Genomic DNA, 24,654 nt, shown 5'->3' on the forward strand with positions numbered 1-24,654 from the left:
AATATGAAAACCAGTAGAAAATTTACCAATTTAAAATATTCAAGGTGGGCACAGTGGCACATGCCTGTAATCTCAGAAACTTGGGAAGCTGATGCAGGAGGATCATATGTTCAAGGCCAGCCTGGGCAACTTAGTGAGACTTTACTTCAAAATAAAAATAGCTCAGCTGTGCACCGTGGTGGCGCACGCTCGAAATCCCCGCGCTTGGGAGGTGGAAACAGGAGGATCGCGCTGGTTCAAAGCCAGCCTCGCTAGCTTAAGATACCTTGTTTCCAAAAACAAAAGTATACACATATATATACATATATATATATATAAATACACACACACACACACACACACACACACACATATATATATATATATATATATATATATATATATATATATATTAGGTCTTGAAGTATAGCCCGGAGGTAGAAGGGTTTCCAGGAACCCCAGTACCACTAAAAAAATAATTAATTAATTAATTAATTAATTAAAAAATAGCTCAAAGGTAGAGCAATTACCTGGCATGCAAGAGGCATTGGGTTCAATCCCCTGTATTGCTAATTAAATAAAATATTCAGTAAAATAATTCAGGATTATAACCAGAGGAAATAATTTCTATTTTTCTTGATTTTCCTTCTAGATTCAAGTCATTGGCACCAAGTTATTTTGAAATAAGCTTTTCTCTTTTTCTCAGGCAGGACACAAGGGCATAATGCTAACACCATGTGGCAAAGAAGGTGATGTTGCTCTACAGACATTCCTTGGACAGCCCTTAGCTCCAGGCACTGTGCTTGAGAGCTGAAGGGCATGATTCAACAATGGAAACATCACTAGGTGATCTAACAGGTTGGTAGGGAGACAATGTTCATGCAAAGAATTCTTCTACCCAAGGTAAAAGAGGTGGTCCAGGGCCCCTAACCTGCAGCAAAACTCAGGAGAGAACCTGCTAACTCTGAATTCCCAGGACTTAGGACCGTATTGGCACCAAAAAAGAACTGCATGAGAAAACAGCATTTGAATTTCATCTTTTTTTTTTTTTTTTGGTGGTACTGAGGTTCCTGGAAGCCCTTCTTCCTCCGGGCTACACTCCCAGACCTATTTTATATTTTTGAAACAGGATCTCTTACGCCAGCACGGCTGGCTTCGAACCTGCGCGATCCTCCTGTCTCCGCCTCCCAAGCGCGGGGATTACAAGCGTGCGCCACCATGCCCGGCTGAATTTCATCTTAAACAGTCAATAGGGCTTTGTTATGGTGGAGGAAGAAGGAGTTAGTCAGGGTGAAGGGCGAGAGTGGAGGCCTTGAGTGGAAAATTCTGAAGAATAAAAGGGAAGACAGTTTGGGATCCTATTTATTGGGCCAACTTCTGAATCTGTTCATCTTTCTCTCACCTCGTCCAGGCCCTGGTCCAGGCTACCTCCTATCTTGCCTGGAAAACTCACTTGGAGTCTAACTAGTGTGAGCCTGTCTCTCTTCCTGCCCCATCCACACTACTCTCCACACCTAATCATTTATTCTTCCCCAGGTTTGAAACTTTCAAGGGCTCTCTGCTGAATCATTTCAAAAGCTTAGTATCAGTTTGCCTAAAAGACCTACATGTTCTGACCTATTAGAGTCTAGGATTGCTCAATGTCTGTTACATAGCCATTACTCACATGGGCTACTTAAATATAAATATAAATTAATTACAAATATTCTTCCCACTAGCTACCTTTCATGTGTTCATTAGCTTACACGTGGCCATTGTGTAAGCTAATGAACCATATTGTACCATATTGAACAGCACAGGTTCAAAGCATCCCCACTGTCACAAAAGGGAAGATTGGGCAGTGCTGACTGGACAGACCTCCTCATCACTCTATTGATAAATGTATTTTAGTCAACTGAGGACACTCAGCCCTTTGAGCTCCCTCTACATTTTCTGACTTTAAGGCTTTGCAAATATTCTCTCAAACTTAGTTAGCAGTTGTCAGTTTTGAAATCAGTTCTCTAGAGAACTTTCCTGTCCCACAGTTCCTCTCTGCTGTTTTCCTAGAACTCAACCTGTACTATCAAAGAACCCCTCTCACTATACGTTAGTTGCCTTTACTTGCTACCAGATAAACCCAGATTCCTCATTGGGCTGCAAGCTGTTTGAAGGCTGAGCCCACATCTATCCTGTTCACTGTTACACAGTCAGGTCCTCGCCTGGTGGCCAGCACATGTAGACGCTCATTTGTGGAATCCGTGAATTAGTGTAAAATCACACACAGTCTGTGCTTGATTGTACAAATATCAGAGTCACCAAAGCAGGGGTTCTTTTTTGTGCCACAGACCCTCTGTCAGTTTAATAAAGCCTTCTCAGGGCAGTGTACTGTGTGCCTGAACCAGGATATAGGACTTGAAAATAAAGTGTTTGTATATATGGAATTACTTATCAAACATTAAAATCAATTTCATGAATTTCATGTATTTTTGACAGACTGATATCTATATTTTTATTAATACATTAGCAATAGTTGGTCAATATTAGCATTAATACAGCCATTAATATAGTTGATAACTATCATCATTTCCAAGCAGCAATGACAAATGGCAAAAGATAAAAGATACTCTCAGATATGTGTCACTACTAAGAGGTGCTATGGAAACATCTGTGATTCCTGTAGGTGACCACGTGGAAGATACTGCTAATACTACTGTGGCCTTTTGCCCGTATTTATAATGGAGGGAAATGTTCATTTCACTAACCTCCCTAGAGGTAAAAGACAATAAAGATGTCAATCGTCCAAATTCATAAACCCTCTGGATTCTAAGTGTTTCCAAATATCTCATTTTGATCACCTGCTTGGAACTGAAAATAACAGGACCCAAAAAGTTGGCCCTGTATGACTAGAACAGAGAGAGATACTTCCAGAGGGCCCAGCCACAGGAGGGGCAGAGCCTGAGTGTTCAAATATCCATCCATCCATCCATCCTTCCTTCCTTCCTTCCTTCCTTCCTTCCTTCCTTTCTTCCTTTCTTTTTTGTACTGAGGATTGAACCCAGGGGCATTCTAACTCTGAGCTATACTCCAGCCCTTTTCATTTTTTTTTTTTTTTTTGAAACAGGATTTTGCTAAGTTGCTGAGACTGGCTCTGAACCCGAGATTCTCCTCTCTCAGCTTCCCAAATACTAGAATTACTATCATGAGCTACCATGCCTGGCTCTGGATGTCAATTTTAATTTTGTTTCTTAACTTATGTATGGTTTGGATATTGATGTCTTCATGTGAAAAAGGAAGACTGCAGCACCAAGCAGAACACACAAAAGTAATCAGTCAAAAGCATTACAGCTGTCCCCTCCTCTGCATGATCAGTGCATATGCAATTCTAAAAGGCACTCGTAAAATCTCTAGTTGGGGATAACAAGATTTTATGAAGCACTTCCAACATACGCAGCTGACATCATGTGTTTGGATCTTAAACTCTGTCATTCTTTCCTGATTTTCTGCCACATAGATGGTTCAATAATCACAAGAATCAATTTCAATATCACAGCAAACATTCTTTTATCCCCAATTCCCACTGTTTGTACCCTCTGAGGTATATAAACAAGGAAGACATCCGTGGCTGCTTTGGTCAATGAATGTGCAGGGGTATAAGATTCTGAGATCTTAGGAACATCATCCAACTGTACCCTCTCACATCCACATACACTAGTCTTTGAAAATAAATTAAGAGATAATAGTAAAATTCAAGTATAATAGGGAAAGCAAAATGAATGGAGACTCCTGGACAACAGCCTAAGGTTTGAGATCATGGGAAGAAAGTCTCACCCACCTGCTTGTTCTTTTTTTTTTTTTTTTTTTTTTTTTTTTGTTCTAGGCATGAAATTACATTTGAATGAGCAAACACACTTAAGCCTAGGTAATGAGAGAACAGGTTTGGAAATGAGGCCTATATAGCCCTATATCAGAATAGGTAATTGATGCTACAAACATCCACTGTATCATTTCAGTGTACTAGGCAGTGTGCTGGGGATATGAAATGGATATGTTTCCCCCTCCCAAGGATACCTCAGACCAGTGTAGAAGTCCTAAATAAATAATTGTTCTCCAGTAAAATAAGTACACAAGGGAGGTCTGCATAAAGTCCTAGGAAACGCTAAGAAAGCAGCACTAGGTCTTGGAAGGCTCTATAATCACTCCTTCCCACAACTCCCTGCATCCATGAACATGGGCTTTCTGCAGCATACCAGGCATAGGGTAGGATGAGCTGATACCTAGGTTGAAGCCTAACTCTACCTTTCTTAGTTGAGTGACTTTACCAGGATGTTTAATTTCTTTAGCTGTTGTTTTTGTGTCCATAAAGTGGGATAGTGATATGTACTTTTTTAAGATTGTAAAGACTAAATAAAAGAGTATAAGGAGCCGGGCGTGGTGGCGCACGCTTGTAATCCCCGCGCTTGGGAGGCAGAGACAGGAGGATCACGCAGGTTTGAAGCCAGCCGCGCCTGCTGGCTTAGGAGACCCTGTTTCCAAATTTAAAAAATGTAAAAGTAGGTCTGGGAATGTAGCCCGGAGGTAGAAGGGCTTCCAGGAACCCCAGTACCACCAAAAATTAAAAAAAAAAAAGACTATAAGGATAAAATAGTTATCACATTCCTGGTACATAATAAAAGTTCTATGATTAGAAATAACTTATAAAAGTACATGAAAATCTGGGTGTGGTGGCGCATGCTTTTAATCCCAGTGCTTGGGGGGCTGAGTCGGGAGGGTTGCACAGGTTCGAAGCCAGCCTCAGCTACCAGGTAATCATTTCTTCATGAGAAAATATTACATAGCTTACTCTTCGTTGTATTCTCAGAGACCAATAAACCTAGGAACTCAATAAAGATTTGTGGTCTGAGAAACTTGTAAACCTCTCTGGATGAACTTTCAAAAAAGGCAATTGTTGGAATATTTTTAGTGTTTAATACTGTATAAAACCCAGATGGTGCTGGACATGGTGGCGCACGCTTGTAATCCCTGCACTTGGGAGGCGGAGACAGGAGGATCGCGCTGGTTCGAAGCCAGCCTCTCTGGCTTAAGAGACCCTGTTTCCAAATTTAAAAATATAAAAATTATGTCTGGGAGTGTAGCCCAAAGGTAGAAGGGTTTCCAGGAACCCCAGTACCAACAAAACAACAACAACAACAACAACAACAACAACAACAACAGATGTACAACTAATAGACACAAGATTATATACGACAATAATGAGGCCAAATTAACGTCTGTTCATGGGAGAGAAAAAAAGATGCAATTTAAAAAAATCTTCTGCTGTTCCTTGAATTTGAGGAAGGAAACTAATCTTAACTCATATTGTTAACATATGAGTATCTTAGAAATTTGTAGCCTGAGGAACGAATTCAGAAAATAGTTAACTTTTTTTTGTTTTCCACCAAAATATATTTAAGGTAAAAAGAAAATAATCAGAAAATGCAGCTGTGCCTTAAGAATAACAAAAGTTCTCTCTAATCTCATTGTGGCACATGATAATAATCACTGCTTACCTGTGACTCTGGGCCCTGATTCTGGATTAATATTTCATTTTTGCTGTAGGCTCAGGACTACATAGGCACTGTTCTGCTGCATGTTACATCTTGCAAAGGGACACAGCCCTCCCTCAGGGTAAGTGATACTCTCACAGGACCCTTAACTTGTGATGACAAGAGAATCGTCTTGAGCACTTAAAAAGTTGTTGTCACAAAACTTGAGGTTTCTAGCCCAGTACACTCTACCTGGCATAAATGCCTAGTTTTGTGAGAAAAACAGGTCCAAAATCTCTAGCGACATCCTACTGCTCTGGCAAAATTGCACTGTGATCAGTTAAATGCAAATGACTCGAGAACATCTGGTCTGAATTTGTTTTAAAGTCCACAAGGGTTTACATGCAAATAAAACTTGCCAAAATATAGTCTTGAGCCTGCCGGATCCAGAATTATTACTTTTTTAATTTTGTTTTTTAAAGGCCAAGTGTTAACAAATCTAGGCGCATTCCTTGAAATATTTCTTCCTGGGTTCTCTGGTTTGTCAATACTTTAGCAAAGGCATGTAATTCCAAGTAAAATTTGCCATTTTATGTGTGCTTAGGTTTCAATACATTTGAGGTCTGACCAGGTAGGCAGTATAGGTTAATGGAAAACTAAACACATACACACACACACACACACACACACACACACACCACATATGTATATATAAAATATATGAATACATATTTATTTATATACATGTATATAAATATGAATGCACACACATAAATTATATACACAATACATATACATGATTTCATGTCTTTTCAGAGACTAATAAACTAATGCTTGTCATAGACAGATCTTTGACAGAGGTGGTATCGCATGACCTAAAACACTGGCTACCCACATCCCGTTTTCTTGCGCAGAAACAAGGGCACACCTTGAGAAGTGCTGAACTCTTAAATCTGAGTGGGATACAGATGTCTGGGATGCAGATGCCTCTCGCCACCTGCAATCTCATGCCATTCAGTCGAGGATTCATTGAACATAATTATGAAAACATCTGCTATGTGTTCCATCCAGTCTGGACAACCCTCAGTGTGCACACTGTAATCCTACACTAAAATCTACGTTTTTCTTGTGCGTAAAAGTAAAGCCAAACCAAAGCCCCCCACTTCACAGCGGCTTGTGCAACTGTAAATATTTACATGTTTCTCTTCCCTGCTTGGAATGGACTTCAAAGGCAAGGGCCTGTTTTGACCCTCTTGACGCTTGTATTGTTTATAACCATGTATGCCTGTGGCATTATACAACTTCTCTGCCTTGTGAAGATGACAGGGCATGCCTGTCTCATCTGGGCAAAGGGGACCATTGCAGAGACAGGAGGTGAGAGGGGAGGGAGTGTTTGGGGGGAATCTCGCCTATATCTAATTTCCCTGCCATTTTCTCTGGAGAGCTGTACCCTAGGGCAAGCATCAACCCTACTCTCCAGCTGTGCCCCACACTCTGTAATCTAAGCAAGGGGAGGGTTTCTGTTTGCCTTCCTCCTCTAATTATCTCCTTGGTGAGAAAATGAAAAGAAAGTGTAGACTGATTAGAGTTTTTCCCTCTGCCACTCTGCTGGGGATCAGACCCTCTTGTGGGGCTGCCAGAGCCTTGCAGGAGGCTATTACCAGCTCCTTGCAGCCCAGGGAGACACCATCACCCCTTCAAACTGAGACATAGCACAGAGCATCTGGCCCAGCTCTTATCCTGACACTCTGTGTGGCCGGGGCGAGCCCACGATGGCTCTCGACTCCAGCTCTTGCTTCTTCTGTAAGCAGTCTCTTCATGAAATTCACTCCAAATAAACCCTTTCTAGAGCACCACCTTCGCCGGGCGTGGTGGTGCACACTTGTAATCCCCGCGCTTGGGAGGCGGAGACAGGAGGATCGCGCTGGTTCGAAGCCAGCCTTGCTGGCTTAAGAGACCCTGTTTCCAAATAAAAATATAAAATAGGTCTGGGAGTGTAGCCCGGAGGTAGAAGGGTTTCCTGGAACCCCAGTACCACCAAAATAAATAAATAAATAAATAAAGCACCATCTTCTTCCTGCCAGGGCCCTGACCAAAACAATTGGGACTAGGGAGGATATTTTCTTAATGTGAACTGCAACACTATTAGAGTAACTTTGGAAGAGGTCGACGGTAAAAACATTTAGAAGCTGTGAAGACAGATTGATAATGTCCAGTTCAGGAGATGGGGATATGGCTCAGTGGTAGAGTATTTACCTAGCATTCAAGGCCTTGGGTTCTATCTCCAGAGTAATAATAATAATTATTATAATAATGATGGCTAGTTCCGGCTGTAACTCTGATTTTCATCACTTGAGCCTCCAAGAATTAAAGCAACGTTCACCTAATGAGGAAGTACAGGGCCCATGGAAAAAAACAGCCTGAACCCAGAGATCCTCACTTTTCCTTCATTAAGGGTCTATAGTTTGCAAAACAATAAGAACCCTGCAGCAGGAAAATAGCTGCACCCCTGATGTCACTAAGTCTGTGTCACGAACCATGTAAGTTGTTCTACATAAATTGTCTCCCTTGCTCACTTGAAACTGAGAACAACTTGGTAAGGTCCATGCTATTATTATTCCTGCTTGTCAGATGAGAAAACTGCATCTTTAAGCTAGTTAAGGATCTTGGGCTGGGGATGCAGCTGAGCACCACAAAATAAATAAATAGATAGATAGATAAATAAATTAATAAATAAATACAAATAGTAAAAAAAATCTAGTTCAAGCTCACACAGGTGGTATGTGGCAGACCCGGCATTTGAACCTGGGGCCAACTCTAGAGTCTGAGCACACTTAACCAGTACATAGACAGCCTGCCTCCCCTACCCCACATCCCCTGAAGGCACAGAAAGGAGGCTGAGGCCAACGAGAGACAGAGGCAAACTCAGCCTCTCTCCCTGACAGCCTCAGCTGCTGTGGGTGCCTTACTGTCCCTAAGCTTCTCTCTGTAGGAAGTATATATCAGCCACTGCCAGGATCATAAACCATGGACAGCAGTGAGTAATGCAGGAGTGTCGGTGATTATGGCATTTTGTCTCCAGAGATAAAATGCTATAAAGAACAGTGGCTTCTGCAGAGAGTCTGAGATGAAATAGGATACGCTGCAATATTATCAAACACCAAACAAAGCCCGTCTGAACCTTTTAGTCTACAAGAAAGATCACACTTTATACTTATAGAACCTAATAGTACACGGCATGAGAATATATATTGTGAAAATTTGAAAAATGACCTAGGAGATTGAAAAATGTCTAGGAGACAAGCTCCTAGACAATACTTGTAAGAAGAAAACCAAATATTGTTGACACATTGGATAGTTTCATCCATAGAAAAAACTGCAGTAATGTTTGCTTTCAGAAGAAAACAATTCGTTGGCCAAGTAACCAAGATACCAAGAACATAACCCACATTTTCCCAATGCCATCCCAGGTCTCATCTGTAACGTGTATTTGTTGGCACAAGACCATACTCCACCTGCAAAGAAAGCCAACGTTCTATCTATGCCTGCTGGAAAGTTGAATAAATTAGACCACGAGACAGTACAGACAGGCAAAGAGCCCAGTTAAAGCGCCACAGCCTTTCAACAGCAAAACGACGTGTAGCCTGAACACAGTGAGCTGAGTCCTGATTATCATTCTGCTTCACATAACATTTACTTTCTCTCTGCTTAAATTCACCTCGCTGCCGCTGAAGAGGCAGGATCCTGTGGGTGGTGGTATGAAAGAATCAGCCTTCTACATATTACACACAGTTCAGTAATCCAAGGGGAAATAAATCAACAGGGAATGGTACTTGCACCAAGCAGTAAGAAAATAACACTTTAAGATATGCTGTCGAATGGTTTCCCAATGCAAATAATCGGCCAACCAATCAGCCAGTCTGTTTATGCATTTTCCCAGTGCAATTTTGAGCCACTTTGGATGCTAGTTTTTTGACTAGATGACTATATTTGAACTCAATCTGCAAACGAAGCGGCTGCAGAGATTTAAGAGGACCTTGAAGAGGACCTGGGAGCACTAAAAATGATTTGCAAAGCATGCTAGTCTGGAACCCTCGCTTACCAGTTGAATCAGCCCCGGAAGCCCTGCCGCTTGTCTGCTCCTCAGCATTGATGAGTTGCAGGTCTGTGTATGAAGGGCCAACGCTAGGACTGCTGGTGTCTTCAGAATGAGTTGTCCAGCTGCTCTCAGAGGTCAGGGGGCATCTCCTTAGGGAGTCAAAGGAAGGGCACGTCCAGCAGGGCATGGTCAATGGGAGAGCTAGGGAAAGACCAAAAGCGAAGAAGACGCAATATAAACAGTTGTCCTTTGTTCACTGTTAGTGATGGTCTTACTTTGATGTTCTTCAGACCCTGTGAATTCTCAGCAGCCACAGAAGGCACAGAAATACAGGGAGAATTACTTGTGAAACAGTCAGGGGGGAAAAAATGATTTTGACTGCACAGTGAGTCACTATTAAAACCAGTTCTAAAACCCAGGTCTTAGGACCCTCAAATCAGAAAATTTCACTAAAGGAATCTGTGTCACTTTAGGATCTAATTTTTATTTCTTCTTTTTGTACTGGAGATCAAACCCAGTGCATTCTATCTATGAATTACACCTCTGTGATTTGTTTGCTTAATAAAATTGCGTCTCACTAAAGCTACTGCATGCTGGCCTCAAAACTGCGACCCTGTTATTTCAGCCTCCCAAGGGCTGGGATTCTAGGAATTTGAAACCACGCCCAAAGGGTCTAACTGTATTTCTAAACTAGATTTCCACTTTGCCCAAGCCCTAACTACAGGAGTCTTGCAGTTTTACCTTTACCTGTATGTTGTCTTCATTTTTAGTGGCATACCAATAATCTCGAGAAAACTCACAAACTGACACAGTAAAATGACAGCCAGTTTGGTGTGAGGGACAGAGATATGCAATTATACACATAAATGCATGCAATAGGCTTCTGCTTCGTTGCACTATGATGATAACTGGAGAATCTACAGAATCTTACATACACAAACGGAGGTTTACTGGGGCTGCTGACCTACGTGCAAAGCAAAAAGAGCATCTCCACGGGAGATATGCACAGGGCTCAATCTTACCTCGTTAGCTCAGAGCACCAAGTCAGCCTTTCAAAGCCACTTCAGAAGGTGGTATTTTTTAACTTTCCTTTTAAAATCAAACTTTCTAATTCTCTTCATCTGCCCTTAGTTAATTGTCTAGCACGTGATTTTTTTCCCATGGTCTCACCCTCCCCATACATAACAGTGAGATTGGTAGTGATACCTTCATACATAGGCACAGCATAATTTGAACTATTTCTTTTATCATTTCCACCTTCTCTTCCCCTCCTCATATCTTTCCCTTATTCCCTCCCACTACTCTACTGGTCATTCTCCTCAATTACCTAAAGTCCCTTTCCCCCCTATTTTCTCTCTAGATTCTACCTATGAGAGAACACATTCGACCCTTGACTTTCCGAGACTGACTGATCTCAATGAGCACAAAATTCTCTAATTCTACTTCCCTGCAAGCGCCATATTTCTGTTGTTCTTACTTTATGCTGAGTAATATTCCACTGTGTATATATACCACAGTTTTGTTACTCATTCATTTGCTGATGGACACTTACATTGGTTCCATCATTTGGCTTTTGTGAATGGTGGTGAGGCTAACATAGATATAGATGTATGACTATAGTATCTAACTTTAATTCTTTTGAAAAGATAATGAGGAGTGCTATATAGCTGGGACATATGGTGGTTCCATTCCCAGTCTTTTGAGGCACTTCCATACCAATCTCCATAATGGTTCTACTAATTTGAAGTCCTACTAACAGCATATAAGAGTCCCTATTTCCTCACATCCTTTCGAGAATTTATTATTGTTTGTATTCTTGATGATTACCATACTAATTGGGGTTAGACTGAATCTCAGTATTGTTTTGATTTGCATTTCCCTGCTTGCTAATGATGCTGAACATTATTATTTCTTATGTTTATTGGCTATTTGTATTTCTCCTTTCGTGAAGTATCCATTTAGTTCAATTGCCCATTTTTATTGGGTTATTTGTTTTTTTAGTGTTAACTTTTTTTAGGTTTTTAATAGTCTAGATATCAATCCTCTATCAGAGGCAAAGATTTTCTCCCATTCTGCAGGTCCTTTCTTTAGACTCTTGATTGTTTCCCTTGCTGTGCAGAGCTTTTCAGTTTGATATCATTCTGTTTATTGATTCTCAGTTTTACTTTTTGAGCTTGAGGAGTCTTATTGAGGAAGTCTCTACTAGTGTCTATGTGTTGGGGAGTTGGTCATAGGCCCTCTTCCAGTAATTGCAAAGTTTCTGGTCTAATTTCTAGGTCTGTGATGTGCGATGCACTTTGAGCTGACACTTTTACACAGTGAGAGACGAGGGTGTAATTTCATTTTTCTACATGTGGATATCCATTTTTCCTGGTACTGCTTATTTAAAGGCTTTCTTTTCTCCAACATAAGTTTTTGGCTCCTTTATAGAAAGTCAACAGGTGAAGATTAAGAATTGTTTCTGTATCTTCCATTCTATCCTTTGGTCTATGTACCTGTCTTTGTAGCAATATCATGCTGTTTTTGTTACCATAGCTCTGTAGTATAATTTAAAGTCAGGCATTGTGATGCCTAGGGTCTTCTTGTGTCTTAGAATTGCTCTTGCTATTCTGGGTCTTTTGTTTTTCCATATGAATTTTAGGACTGTCTTTTCTAGCTCCGTGAAAAATGACGTTTGTATTTTGATAGGGATCACACTGAATCTGTAGATCACTTTTGGCCATTTTGATGATATTTATTCTGCCTACCTAGAAACATGGGAAGTCTTTACATCTTCTAAGGTTGTCTTCAATTTCTTTCTTTAGTGTTTTATAATTTTCATTGGAAAAGTCTTTTACCTCTTCGGTTAGATTTATTCTTAAGTTTTTGTTGTTGTTGTTGTTGTTGTTTTGTTTTGAGGCTATTGTGAATAAAAAGGACAGGGATATAGCTCAGAGGTAAAAAGCTCCTTGGTTCAATTCTTAGTACCAAAAAGAAAAGAAAAAAGAAGCAAAACAAAGAAAACACTCTATGTAAAAGAAATAATTATGATAGGGATATAGCTCAGTGATAAAATACCTGCCTAGCACACAGAAGGACTTGGGTTCCATTCCCAGTACCATAAAAATGAAAACAAGAAAGGATAGAATGAGGAAGATATAAAATTTTCTATCATTAAAACAGACATCATAAGGCTGTGAAATAGTTCACTGACAAAGTGCTTTCCTTGTGAGTGTACCACCCTGTGTCCAAGCCTCAGTTCTAAAGAGAAACACACAAAAAAGACCTAAAAAACAATTAAGCTAAGAACCAGGGAAGGGAAAATCCTTTTCCAGGTGTGGTAACATACACCTGTAATCCTAGGATTTGAGAGGCTGAGACAGGAAGATTGCAGGCTTGAGCACAGCCTCAACAAGTAGTAAGACTCTCACTAACCTGGCAAGACCTTGTTTCAAAATAAAAATAAAATAGGGCTAGAAGTATAGCTTAGAAATTAATGTCTTTGGGTTCAATCTCCAGTAAAACACACACACACACACACACACACACACACACACATACACATACACCATACACACACAGCACCACAGCTAGATGTGGTGGTGCATGCCTACTATAATCCCAGTACTTGGGAGGCTGAGACAGGAGAATTGCAGGTTCAAGGCCAGCGTCTGCAATTTAGTAAGGTCCTCAGCAACTTAGTGACACCTTGTTTCAAAATAAAAAATAAAATAGGGCTCCGGGTGTAGCTTAGATGTAGCATGTCCTGAGTTCAATCACCAGTACTGCAAGAAGAAAAGAAAAGAAAAAGGAGGAGGAAGAGGAGGAGGAGGAGGAGGAGGAGGAGGAGGAGGAAGAGAAAAGAAAAGAAAAGAAAAATAAAATAGGCACCATAAAGTGAATGTAAAGACCATTCACATAGCTGGAGAGTATACTACCATATATCACACCTACTAGGAACTCCTAAAAATTTTGCAAAAAAAAAAACCCAACAGGTATATGCTAAAAAATTAATTTTTAAAAGAAAAAAGATTCTCAAGGTCACTAGTAATCTAGAAAATGTCAATTAAAACCACCTCAGATATGATTACTCCATCTCCATCCCCTTCTTTTTCTCTTGACAAAACAGGAAAACATCACGATCCAAATGTAGGCAGGGAAATGGAGCACAGAATCTTTCAGATAAAGCTGGCAGGAGAATAAACAAGACCCACTTAAAAGAGGGCTTGTTGTCTGATCAATTTGGGGATGAACACATCCTACAGTGCAGCAACTCCCTTCCTACTTTTTTATACAAAAGAACCACTTGCGTATGTTCACCAGGAGGTATTATTTAAAAGCATTCATAGAAGAAAAAAAAAAAAAAAGAATGCTCAAAGGAGCATGTTCTGTCAACTGTGAAAATGCAAATAATTCAAGTACTCTGCATGTCTGTCAATAACACGATAAATAAATAAATAAAATTGTGGTGTGTTGTTAAAACTATAGTAGAATACACAAACTAAAAGCTAAAGGAATTACAGCTATGAGTGATAACATGAGCATATATCAGAAACAATTCTGTGTTAAAGGAGCAAGTCTTAAAATAATAACTATAGCATGATTCCATTTACTCAAGATTCAAAGCCAGTCTATATTAAGTTAAGTCGTTCTTGGTGCGTGTGTAGGTAGTGAGCTGTCAAGAATGCAGTCATTATCACGAAGCTTGGGGAGGCGGTGATGTAGAAAGATGGAAAGGGCTGTGACGGAGGAGGCGGCTGTATCAGTGGGGAATCAGAGGGGCTTCTGAGTCGCCATAATGCTCTGGTGGTTAAACTGGGTGATGGGCTTTACTGTTGTTCTTTGTAATTCAGTATTTTAAATGTTCCTTTTTATTTGTTCAATAGTGAATAAAACTTTATTAAAACCACATATTAAAATAATGGGATGACTCAGAAAGGAAGCCATTCTAACTATTCTTATCTTCACATTGTATCTCTGCATTCATTAGCTAAACCAGCAATGTTTGCCTTGAAAGAGAAACTAAGAATAATGCAGCTGGGACAGGCATGGTCCCTGCAGCTCACAAATGGTCCTCATTTGATCTAATACATTTCATTTATTTATCAGCTTCAAGATCTTGAGTGAATTATTTTATTTAGTTTCCAAGTTAAATGTCTTTGGGTGACAAGTTGGATTGAATTAAAATGAGAGAAAAAGTCTGGCTCTGGCTCTTCTCCCAGGGCCAGACCTTTGATGCCCGAGCCAGAGAGAAGTGGGTTGCTGCCATTACGACGCTTCAGAGCCATATCCATCCAAAAAGAATAAAGGAAAAGATCAAAATCTGCCTCTGCCCCTTTCCTATGATGTTAGAAACAAGGGCCCTAAGTCCAAATTGCCTGGTTCACAGGCTGGGTCCAGCCTGCAGTCTGGGCAAATTATTTCATACATCTTCCCTCCAATTTCTCACCTAAAAAAAATAGGGCTTAAAAAAGAGTAAAACCCTCACTATGGAATTAACACTAACATAGGACTTGGAAAATGTGTGTCGCACAGAAGTATTCAAAATGCATTGCGTGATAGTAATTATTATCATTTTCAGATATATCCCTGTATTCCAATCGATTTGAACTCTCTGTTTAGTTCTCCAAATTTCTATGTTCAAAAGTAAATTACAGTTATCCCTTCCAAACCAGCCCCTTCTCGTTTTCAGTGCTCAGAATAAAACCATCATGTCTTCCTCAAATTCTTCTCACCTTTGGTCCTCCCACTAGTTCTGTTAGTCCTACTTAAAAAAAAAAACCTGGAACAAATAACCTCCAGTCATGTCCAAGACACCACCCTGGATCAAGCTGCCATCTTTTCTTGGACCAATGCAGTGGCATCCTACCTGGCCTCCCTAGATCTCCATCTGTCCTCCTCTCAGCCTGTGCTCAACCATGCCACTCCCACCTGCTACATTACACCAGTTTTAACAGAATTACTCGTTAAAATTGAGTTGGAGCCGGGTGTGGTGGCACATATTTGTAATCCCAGCATTTGGGAGGCTGAGACAGGAGGATTGTGGTTCGTGGCCAAACGCAACTACTTAGTGAGTCCCTTTGTAGCTCAGTGAGACCCTGTTTTAAAATAAAGAATAAAAAATAGGGCTAGGGGTATAGCTCAGAGGTAGAAGGCCCCAGGGTTCCATCCCCAGTACCGGAAAAAAAAAAAAAAAGAGTTGGATCATGAAACACCTCTGCCTCAAACCCTCCAATGGCTTCCACCTCATCTATAATAAGTCAGAATCCTCACCATGCCCTCAAAGGACCTAAATGTCTGAGGCCCCAAGATCTCCTCCTCCTCACTCTCTTTCTCCTCTGTTCTCCCTGCTCAGGGCACAGACCATGAGTATGGCCAACCTTGGGGCGAGTGTGGCCAACATTGGGGCTTTTCACTTGCTTGCTGTTCCTTCTGCGTGGACGGTCTCTCCCCAATTTTTACAAAGATCATCCCTTATATTTCTCACATCTTAATTTACATTTCCTTCTAAAATGTAACTCCCTAAAAATTTCACAGCCTCCTCTCCACTTCCTTTTCTTTTGCCTTATTTTTCTCCCCTTTCCACTTACCACCCTTCTACCTCTTTACGGTGTTTCCAGTATGGCTCTCTCAGCAGGATGTGTGTTCCACAGAGCAGGAAAACCAACTGTATCTACAGTGAGTAGTTCATACGGGGCCCAGAGCAACAGTGCTTAAGTATGACATTTATAAATTGTCAGCTAATATCAGTGGTTTTTTTTTCTCTATTTCTCCTCTGGGTTCCATAATCTACCCTGGGTAGATTAAAATGTTAAATACTTACATATTTTTTTTGTCATGTCCTGTTTTAGACTTTGATGTCTAATCACTAGGGCTAGATGGCCCCCTCCCCCAATGCTGGGTGAAAGTCCCCATCCTTGAATACAAAGTAGATTTAATTCCATTCTTCATTTGTGGCTCCCCTGCCATTTCATAACTGGCGATAGGAAGCAGCTGTCCCCAGCACTGTTTCAGAGGAGCTCCTGTTCACTCCCAGAAGGCTCCATTAGTAACAGACTGCCCAAGTGTTTGGTAACCTCAACTCGGGGAGAGCAGGGACTGTGTCCAGCTTTTTCATAATTGCATTCCCAGCACCTAAATATTTTTTGCATGAATGCACTAGTTAATTGATGCATGCTTGGGTAGTTAATTGTGTTTAGTATCCCACATTGAGGGTAAGGTAGGCCACAAAGCCTCCTTGGGTGAGTTGGCACATTCTCTGGAAGAAGTGAACCCTGGAATTTTAATATTTTAAGGTTCCTCTTAAAAAACTGGAAAAACAATCAACTTTGAGAGCTCTCCTCTCCCCCATGGAATGATAGTACCTTTAAATACAACAAAAATAGAACAGACAATTTTCAGTGTGCTTTTTTTAAAAGGCAGCCCCAGGAGGGAAAAATACATTATTATATATATTAATGTGTATTTGTGTATGTGTCTGTCATTGTATATAAGTGTATATGTGATGTTATGGGATATGATATAGGATATGATATATAAGTATATGTATATGTGAAAATGTATATTTTAATTAGCTTTTTTTGTTGCTATGACCAGGATACCCAACAAAAACAATTTGGAGGAGGAAATGTTTATTTAGCTCACAGTTTTGGAGGTTTCAGAAGCTCAGGCCATGGTGGGATGATTCCAAGACAGAAACCTCAGCAAAAGTCAAGGCAGAGGCCATTCAATTCATGGTGGCCAGAAGCAGAGAGAGAGAGAAAGAGAGAGAGAAAAAGAGAGAGGAGGTGGGAGGGAGGAAGGGAGGGAGGGAGGGGGAGAGAGAAGGGGGAAGGGAGGAGGCTGCCAGCAACAGATACAGTGACTTACCTCCTCCAGACACATCCCACCTCTGAACCCAGCTGCATAACCTAACACATGAGCTCTTTTGGGGGACATTCTATATCCAAATTATAAAGGTATATATGTTGTATTTGTGTGTGTGTATGTATAAAATGTACATGTTGTATATGTGCATATATTTACACATATCTCTCTATATGTGGTATACATATCGGTGTAGATTATACATGGGTGGCTCATTTGTCTAGGGGTATGTTTCTTCCTTGGGGGAAGTATATAACAATGGGAGTTGTTAATAAACTAATGAAAATAGTCAGTTAAAAAGAAAAAAAACAGCCGGGCGTGGTGGCGCACGCTTGTAATCCCCGCGCTTGGGAGGCAGAGACAGGAGGATCGCGCAGGTTCGAAGCCAGCCGCGCGCGCTGGCTTAGGAGACCCTGTTTCCAAATATAAAATGTAAAAAGAGGTCTGGGAGTGTAGCCCGGAGGTAGAAGGCTTCCAGGAACCCCAGTACCACCAAAAAAAAAAAAAAAAAAGAAAAGAAAAGAAAAAAAAGATGATTAGTAAGAGGCTGGCCTGGTTTATTTGCCTATTTTTTGTCATTTAAAAAAACACTAACTTTGGCCGGGCATGGTGGCGCACGCTTGTAATCCCCGCGCTTGGGAGGCAGAGACAGGAGGATCGCGAAGGTTCGAAGCCAGCTGCGTGCGCTGGCTTAGGAGACCCTGTTTCCAAATAAAAATATTAAAAAAATAGGTCTGGGAGTGTAGCCCAGAGGTTAGAAGGGCTTCCAGGAACCCCAGTACCACCAAAAAAAAAAAAAAAACACTAACTTTACCAAGGACGCCATTCTTCATAGTCTACCTAATATCTCACTCATCCCAATGGAAGCCATTTAGGAATTCTGCAGTAGGTTTATAATATACCTTTCACCTTTTCATTCACTAATACAACAGATACTAAGTCAGCACATAGCAAGTTCCACACATCATATTCTGAGATGAAGTTCCTCTCTCTATGGGTAAAGATGGTAAGTAAGCAAACTGGACAATAAACATGTGACCAGATTCAGGTGGAGACATAGTCTAGAGGGTGGGCATGGAGGGTCCTGGGCCTCCCTGAGGAGACAGGCTGGAACAGAACTCTGAGTAGAGATGAGGAGGAAGAGCCCTCAGGACCGAGGGAACAGTAGGGCAGTGGTGGAGTTGCCTGGAACAGGAAGAGAGGGGATGTGATGGTACCAGCAGTGTCTAGCTGAGAGGAAGGGCTCTGCTGAAATTTATTCCTGGGCATGTCCTCTGAAAGGTCATAAATTACATCTAGAAGCAGAGAAGAACAATTCAAGGTATTAAAAGAAAATAAGACTGCCTCTGTTGAGGAAGGGCATGCATATGCATGCAAAATGCCATGGGCCTTGTCCACATATCTGCCCAATAGTTAGGATCTTCTGGCACCCCCACCCACACCCCACCCCCAGAAGCCAGAATGAAGAACATAATAGAAGTGAACTGCTGGGCTAGTCTCTCAGCTGTCACCCTTGCCTCCCTCTTACATGTCTGACATCATCTCTGATCCTCCCCCAGACAAGTGGCTCTTTCTCTGGTCCCAAATAATTAGCTCCCCCAGACACAATGGGAAGGCCTTAGCCCAAGCTTTTAGGGAAGACATTTGGAACACAGGGAATACTAGTGTTTTGCTTGGGCTGTGGGACAAATGCTCCGGAAATGAAAAAAATTTTTAATGTTTATAATTATGCACATCCTGCAGGATCTGCATAATGGGTCCAATTCAGCCCTGGCCTTGCAGAAAAATTGCCATGTCTGTGAAGGAGGGTCAGAGCATAAAGTGATGAGTGAACAGGAAGCCTTGATATAGTGCCTTCATTTCTTTTTTGTCTTAATTTTAAGGATAAATTTTGCTCTTTCAGTCAATATGTCTGCAGGCATTTGCAAATATAGTCTAAGTGCACAAACAGATATTTGTAAAATGGACCTCCTGGAAGTCAGTCTTTGCTCAGAGAGAATGAGATTTTAAGTGATAAGTAAGCTAACAACTATTTTCTACCTTATTCGGGGTAGAATTAAGAAATTTTAAAGCCAGAGAAGCCAAGTATAGTGGCCCATTCCTATAATTCCAGTACTTGGGAGGCTGAGACAGGAGAATTTTAGGTTTGAGGTCACCCTCAGCAATTTAGTGAGACCCTGTTTCAGAAAAAAAAAAAAATTAAAAAAAAGGTCTGGAATGGACACTGGAGATAGATTGCCCTGGGTTCAATCCCAGGAATAATAATAACAATAACAACACACCAAAAAAAAAAAAAAGCCAGAGGAGGCCTTATATAAATTAATCTAACTTTTTTCAGCTAGGAAAAGTCAAAATCACGTTACTGCTAAGACCTGATATGAAAATAAAAAAACAGTTAAAGTCCATTTTCAAAAACATTTCTTTGAGAACAATATGAAGATTCAATTTTAGCTTTAACAGATTTGCCGGAGGTCTGTTTGCTGGTTTGTTTTATTCTTTTGTCTCTACTTATTATTAGCAGAACATCTATACAGCTAAACTCACAGGTCAGCAAACAAGATCTCCATTACATTCCTTGACATTTTTTCACCATAGACCCCTGAATTGCATAGCATCTTCACACTGAGACGTGAACAGGATTCTTATGGCTAGTTTAAGTGTTAAGTCTTTCAGGTTTAAACTTTGAATAAGAGTTTCTGAAGAGAACATTTACCAACACAGCCCAGCTCAAATTGGTCTTATGAAGTCAAAGAGATAAAGCCCACATTCGGCCTCCATAGATTTCAGGGACTTTAATAGGGGAGCCAATGTTCATGAAAGATTCGAGGAGAATGGTTTTATCTACCCCTTCATTCCCAGTATCTTTGGGTCTAAAGAATGAATGCCAGTCTTTCTTCTTCTCATCCATGTGGCAAAAAAAAAAAAAAAGGCATTTACTGCTCTCACTTTATTTTAATCATACGTTTCTAAAGAAGATCGTGTATCTCCTTTTTCTTAGACCAACCGCGATGGCACTTACTTCCAATCCTGCCCTAGTTAAATTACCAAAAAAAGGTTGTTCCTTTGATGGACATAGGCATTTCTAGAGTTCTTTTCCCCTCCAACTGTTGTTCCTAGTTATCCAATCACCCTTGGTATGCTCGGTGCACAATAAAGTAAGTAGCCAGGTCACAAGGGTGGAGACTAACAACTCCCTCGCTCCTCTAAGCTCTCCAAGGCAGATTCTGGCCGTTTAAATGCCACAAAAATAAGAGATCGACCACTAATGACAGTCTCTTTGTCCCTGATTTCACTGTGCCTACAACCTCCTTGCATTTTAATTAGAGCAAATAGTAGACTCCCATTCCAGGCTGAAATCCAATGCTCTCTTGGCTTTATTCTTAGGTAGAACAGCTTAAAGATATACTCTTTTGTGGGTTGTTGTTTTTTTTTTTTTTTTTTCCTCTCTTCAACTGCCAGAAACACTTGAAAGAACAGAGAAAAGGGAACTTAGCCTTAACTCCTTTTTGCAAGCCAGGAAGTTCAGGGATGGAACTGTTGGCTAAAGAAGGCTTCACTTCGCCTTCCAGAAACCAAGATGTGGAACTGGGCTATCAGTCTCACTTAGCTTCCTCCTCGTCCTTCCACCTTCTGCTCTTAGGCTAAGACCATGGCCATGATCTCAGAAAAGCATATCCAGAGAGAGGGTGCATGGCACAGGTAGCAGGAAAACATTTTTTTTTTTCTGTGTCTCTGGACTTAGAAATATCTGATTCAGAAGTCTGGGCATTTAATAAAAGCAAAAACAAAACAAAAGAAAAACATGGAGAGAAATTGAAAATTGCAACTATGCATTACAAAAGTTAGTTTGCTCCAGTGATGCTGATGTGTCTAGGAAGATGGCTGAGGCAAAAAAAAAAAAAAAAAAAAAGTACTTTCTCTGGCTGAACTTCCACATGCCTGAACTTATATCTACATACCCCACACAAACACTAAGGACTGCAGGGTTTTGGTGTTTTTTTGGTTTTTTTTTTTTCCTTTTCACACTTAGACACAGAATGTCAAACATCTCTCTTGCCCCAATTCCATTTTTATTTCACTTATGTGTTATTCATACTACAAAGGGTTGCTTAGTACACACAGGTGAAGTTATGGACTAAAATAGAACCAGGATCTAATTGATGAAGCTATGGACCAAAACAAAACCAGGATCTAATTGATGAACTAAAGAAAGCATTTGGGGGGTGGATAAGTGAGAAATTGATGGAAATATCATTTCTTTACCATAAGATTAGACTAAAAGGCACTAGATGGTCACTCATTTAATACAAGTTAGCTACCTAGCTGTGAATTTTCTCCAAGAGGCACCACTGGATCTATAGCAGAACTGAGTAGGAGCGTGGGGAAGCCCCAGAAGTAAGTGATAACTGGCACAGAAGGGAGCTTTGAATTCTGATCTAATCCTTCACAGGAAGAGACAAAGGATGGGGCTGGCTATAAAATGAGTCTCTCAGGCAAACAGTTCTCCCAACACCCATCTCTCCCTTTGCTTCCCCAGAGCCAGTTCTAAGTTCTCAACTACCACAAAATAAAAAACATCATCATCAACAACAAAAAGACACGCAGTGGTGGAAAGACATGCATGCAAAGACACAGATGACAATCAACTGGAAGCAGATGGGGGAAATCATAATGGCTCAGGTTGGCTCTGCTTTCTCACTAGAGGGCCCAGAAAGAAGCTCAATGGATTTCTGTGAAATTGTGGGTGCCAGACTATGTCTTTGAATATCTATACCTAGCAGCAGTGCAGAAAGTAAGAACTTAATAAATATTCAGTGACTCAATGAATAAGTGAGGAAGGGCTGTAAGGTGTGGACATAAGCAGAGTGGCTAGCACAAAGCTGCTTAATAAAAAGCCTGCACAATGATTACAGATGCTCCCTAGCCCAGGCTGACTTACCCTCAGCCTTATGCAAATGGTTTCATTTTAAGAATGTAGACACAGTGCATTAGTTTTTCTATGGCTGCTGTAACCAACGGCTACAAATTTGGTAGCTTAAAACAATAGTAATTTATTCTTTTATGGTTCTGGTGGCCACACTTTTGAAACCAGAATCCCTGTGCTGAAATCAAGAGATCAACAGGACCAGCCTCCTTCCAGAGGCTCGATGAGCATCTGCTCCTTGCATTTTCTAGCTCCTGGTGGCTCCTGGCCTTCCTCAGCAGAAGGCCAGCATCTTCAGATCTTTCTGTAGCATCTACAGATCTTTCTGTTCCATCTCCACACTGTCTTCTCTGCGGGTGCAAAAATCTGCTCTGCCACCCTTTTATAAAGTTGCATGTGATTGTATGTAGGGCTCACAAAAATAAGCCAAGGATATCTCCCCCTTGCAAAATCCTTAATCACATCTGCAAAGTCCCCTTCTTCAAATAAGACAACATTTATAGGTTCCAGGGACTAAGACCTGATGTCTCTGGGTACTGTTATACAGCCTACCATATCAGAAAACTTAGTATCAGCAAATGAATAGACCAAGTACCAAAGCTAAGAGCGGTGGCATACACTTGTAATCCCAGCATTTGGAGGTTGAGATGGGAGGATCACGATTCAAGGACAGCTCAGTTACTGCTTCAGCGGGCCCTCTGATACTCAGTGAGACTTGATTCAAAATAAAGAATAAAAAATAGGGCTACGGTGTAGCTTTGAGGTAGAAAGGCCCTGGGTTCATCCCCAGTACAAGAAAGAAAGAAAGAAAGAAAGAAAGAAAGAAAGAAAGAAAGAAAGAAAGAAAGAAAGCAGTGTGTGCAAGAAGTCTGATAACATCTCTGTCACCAAGAGGACATTTGCTATACACATCTGGGTTATTTCTATGTAATTCAATTACATATGTGGTTCTACTAACACAGCACATGGATCCAAATATTTTGGATTCAAATTAAATTCTGAGCTGCCCAACAGTCTTCAGAATAGAACAATTGTTTAACTTGAGGAATGCCTCCATTATCCATGCTGAGTGGGCTAACAGCCCAGTTTCTCCTGCTTATCACTTGGCCTTAGCGCTATCAACCATTTTTTCTGATTGTTAAACATGGTCCCAGGGAGGAAACCCAGAGAATTACTCTATGTGGGAGGCTGATCTGGGTAACAGGAATGTACCCGGCAGCCTTTTATTTAGTGGGTTCACTGATGGGTCAAGATGGGTATTGGCAGAAGATTTGAGATTTGGCCCTCAGATTTATTACTTTTTGCTATTTTTAGGACCCAAATGATCCGATTCCTCCAAAGTTCCTAGATTTAGAAACACTACCAGGAGGAGGGGCAGCCCTGGGCATGGCTTATTCCTGCTATGTGTCATTGAATATTTATTAAGTTCTTACTCTCTGCTAGTATCACGTCTGCAGGTCGGTCGGTCTGCAGGCTTCTCCTGAGGCAGAGAACTCCACCTCCACAGGGCTGAGTGAAATTTTCATACGTGGGAACAGATGGTATTTCTAATGTTTGAGCAATTTTCAAGCCAAAATTAATCTTTAATGCATGTGAAAGTTGTCATTTCTTGATTTCCTTTTTAATAGTGCCCGTAAAAGAACAATGCAGAGCTGGGATTGGGGTAAAGAACACCATGCTGCACTGGATGCAGAATTCAAGGGAGCTCCCAAAACGCATTATCGAAGTAACACTTCAATGTAACTTTTTTTTTTTTTTCCAGTACTGGGGATGGAACCCAGGAGCATTCAACCTCCGAGCTACATCCCCAGCCCAATTTTTTTATTCTTTATTTTTGAAACAGAGTCCTTCTAAGTTGCAAATGGCCTCACTAAGTAGCTGAGGCTGTCTGTGAACCGTGATCCTACTGTCTCAGCCTCCCGAATGCTGGGATTATAAGCATGTACCACCACGCCCAGCTTCGATATAATATTTTTGTGTGTGTGTGGTACTGGGGATGGAACCCAGAGGCATTCTACCTCTGAGCTGCACCTCCAGCCCGAATTTTTAATTCTTTATTTTGAAACAGGGTCTCACTGAGTTGCAAAGGGCCTAAGTAGCTGAGGCCGGCTCAGCGTGGTGGCACACACCTGTCATACCAAGTAGCTGAGACTGTCCATAAACTTTGATCCTCCTGTCTCAACCCCCCAAATGCTGGGATTACAAGCATGCACCACCACGCCCAGCTCAATGTAATATTTTTTAAAGTATCAAATCAAAACAATAAACTATGATCAATAAGTTAACCACCTATTTGTATAAATAAG

The 24,654-nt window shown here is 40.9% G+C and overlaps 1 protein-coding gene across 2 annotated transcripts in view; it reads right to left on the reverse strand.

Annotated features, from left to right (window-relative positions):
- The window catches only part of STON2 (stonin 2), a gene marked incomplete at both ends in the record, with an annotated part of 120,572 nt that overhangs the window by 88,826 nt on the left and 7,092 nt on the right, over positions 1-24,654 (reverse strand). For both annotated transcript variants that reach the window (XM_080707844.1, XM_080707843.1), the window contains one exon: positions 9,583-9,780. In XM_080707844.1, coding sequence (XP_080563970.1) covers positions 9,583-9,780 — 198 coding nt within the window. The remainder of the gene's footprint in view (positions 1-9,582; positions 9,781-24,654) is intronic.

This window comes from Muscardinus avellanarius, assembly GCF_963383645.1.
Source record: "Muscardinus avellanarius genome assembly, chromosome: 12".
In the NCBI taxonomy this organism is placed as follows: Eukaryota; Metazoa; Chordata; class Mammalia; order Rodentia; family Gliridae; genus Muscardinus; species Muscardinus avellanarius.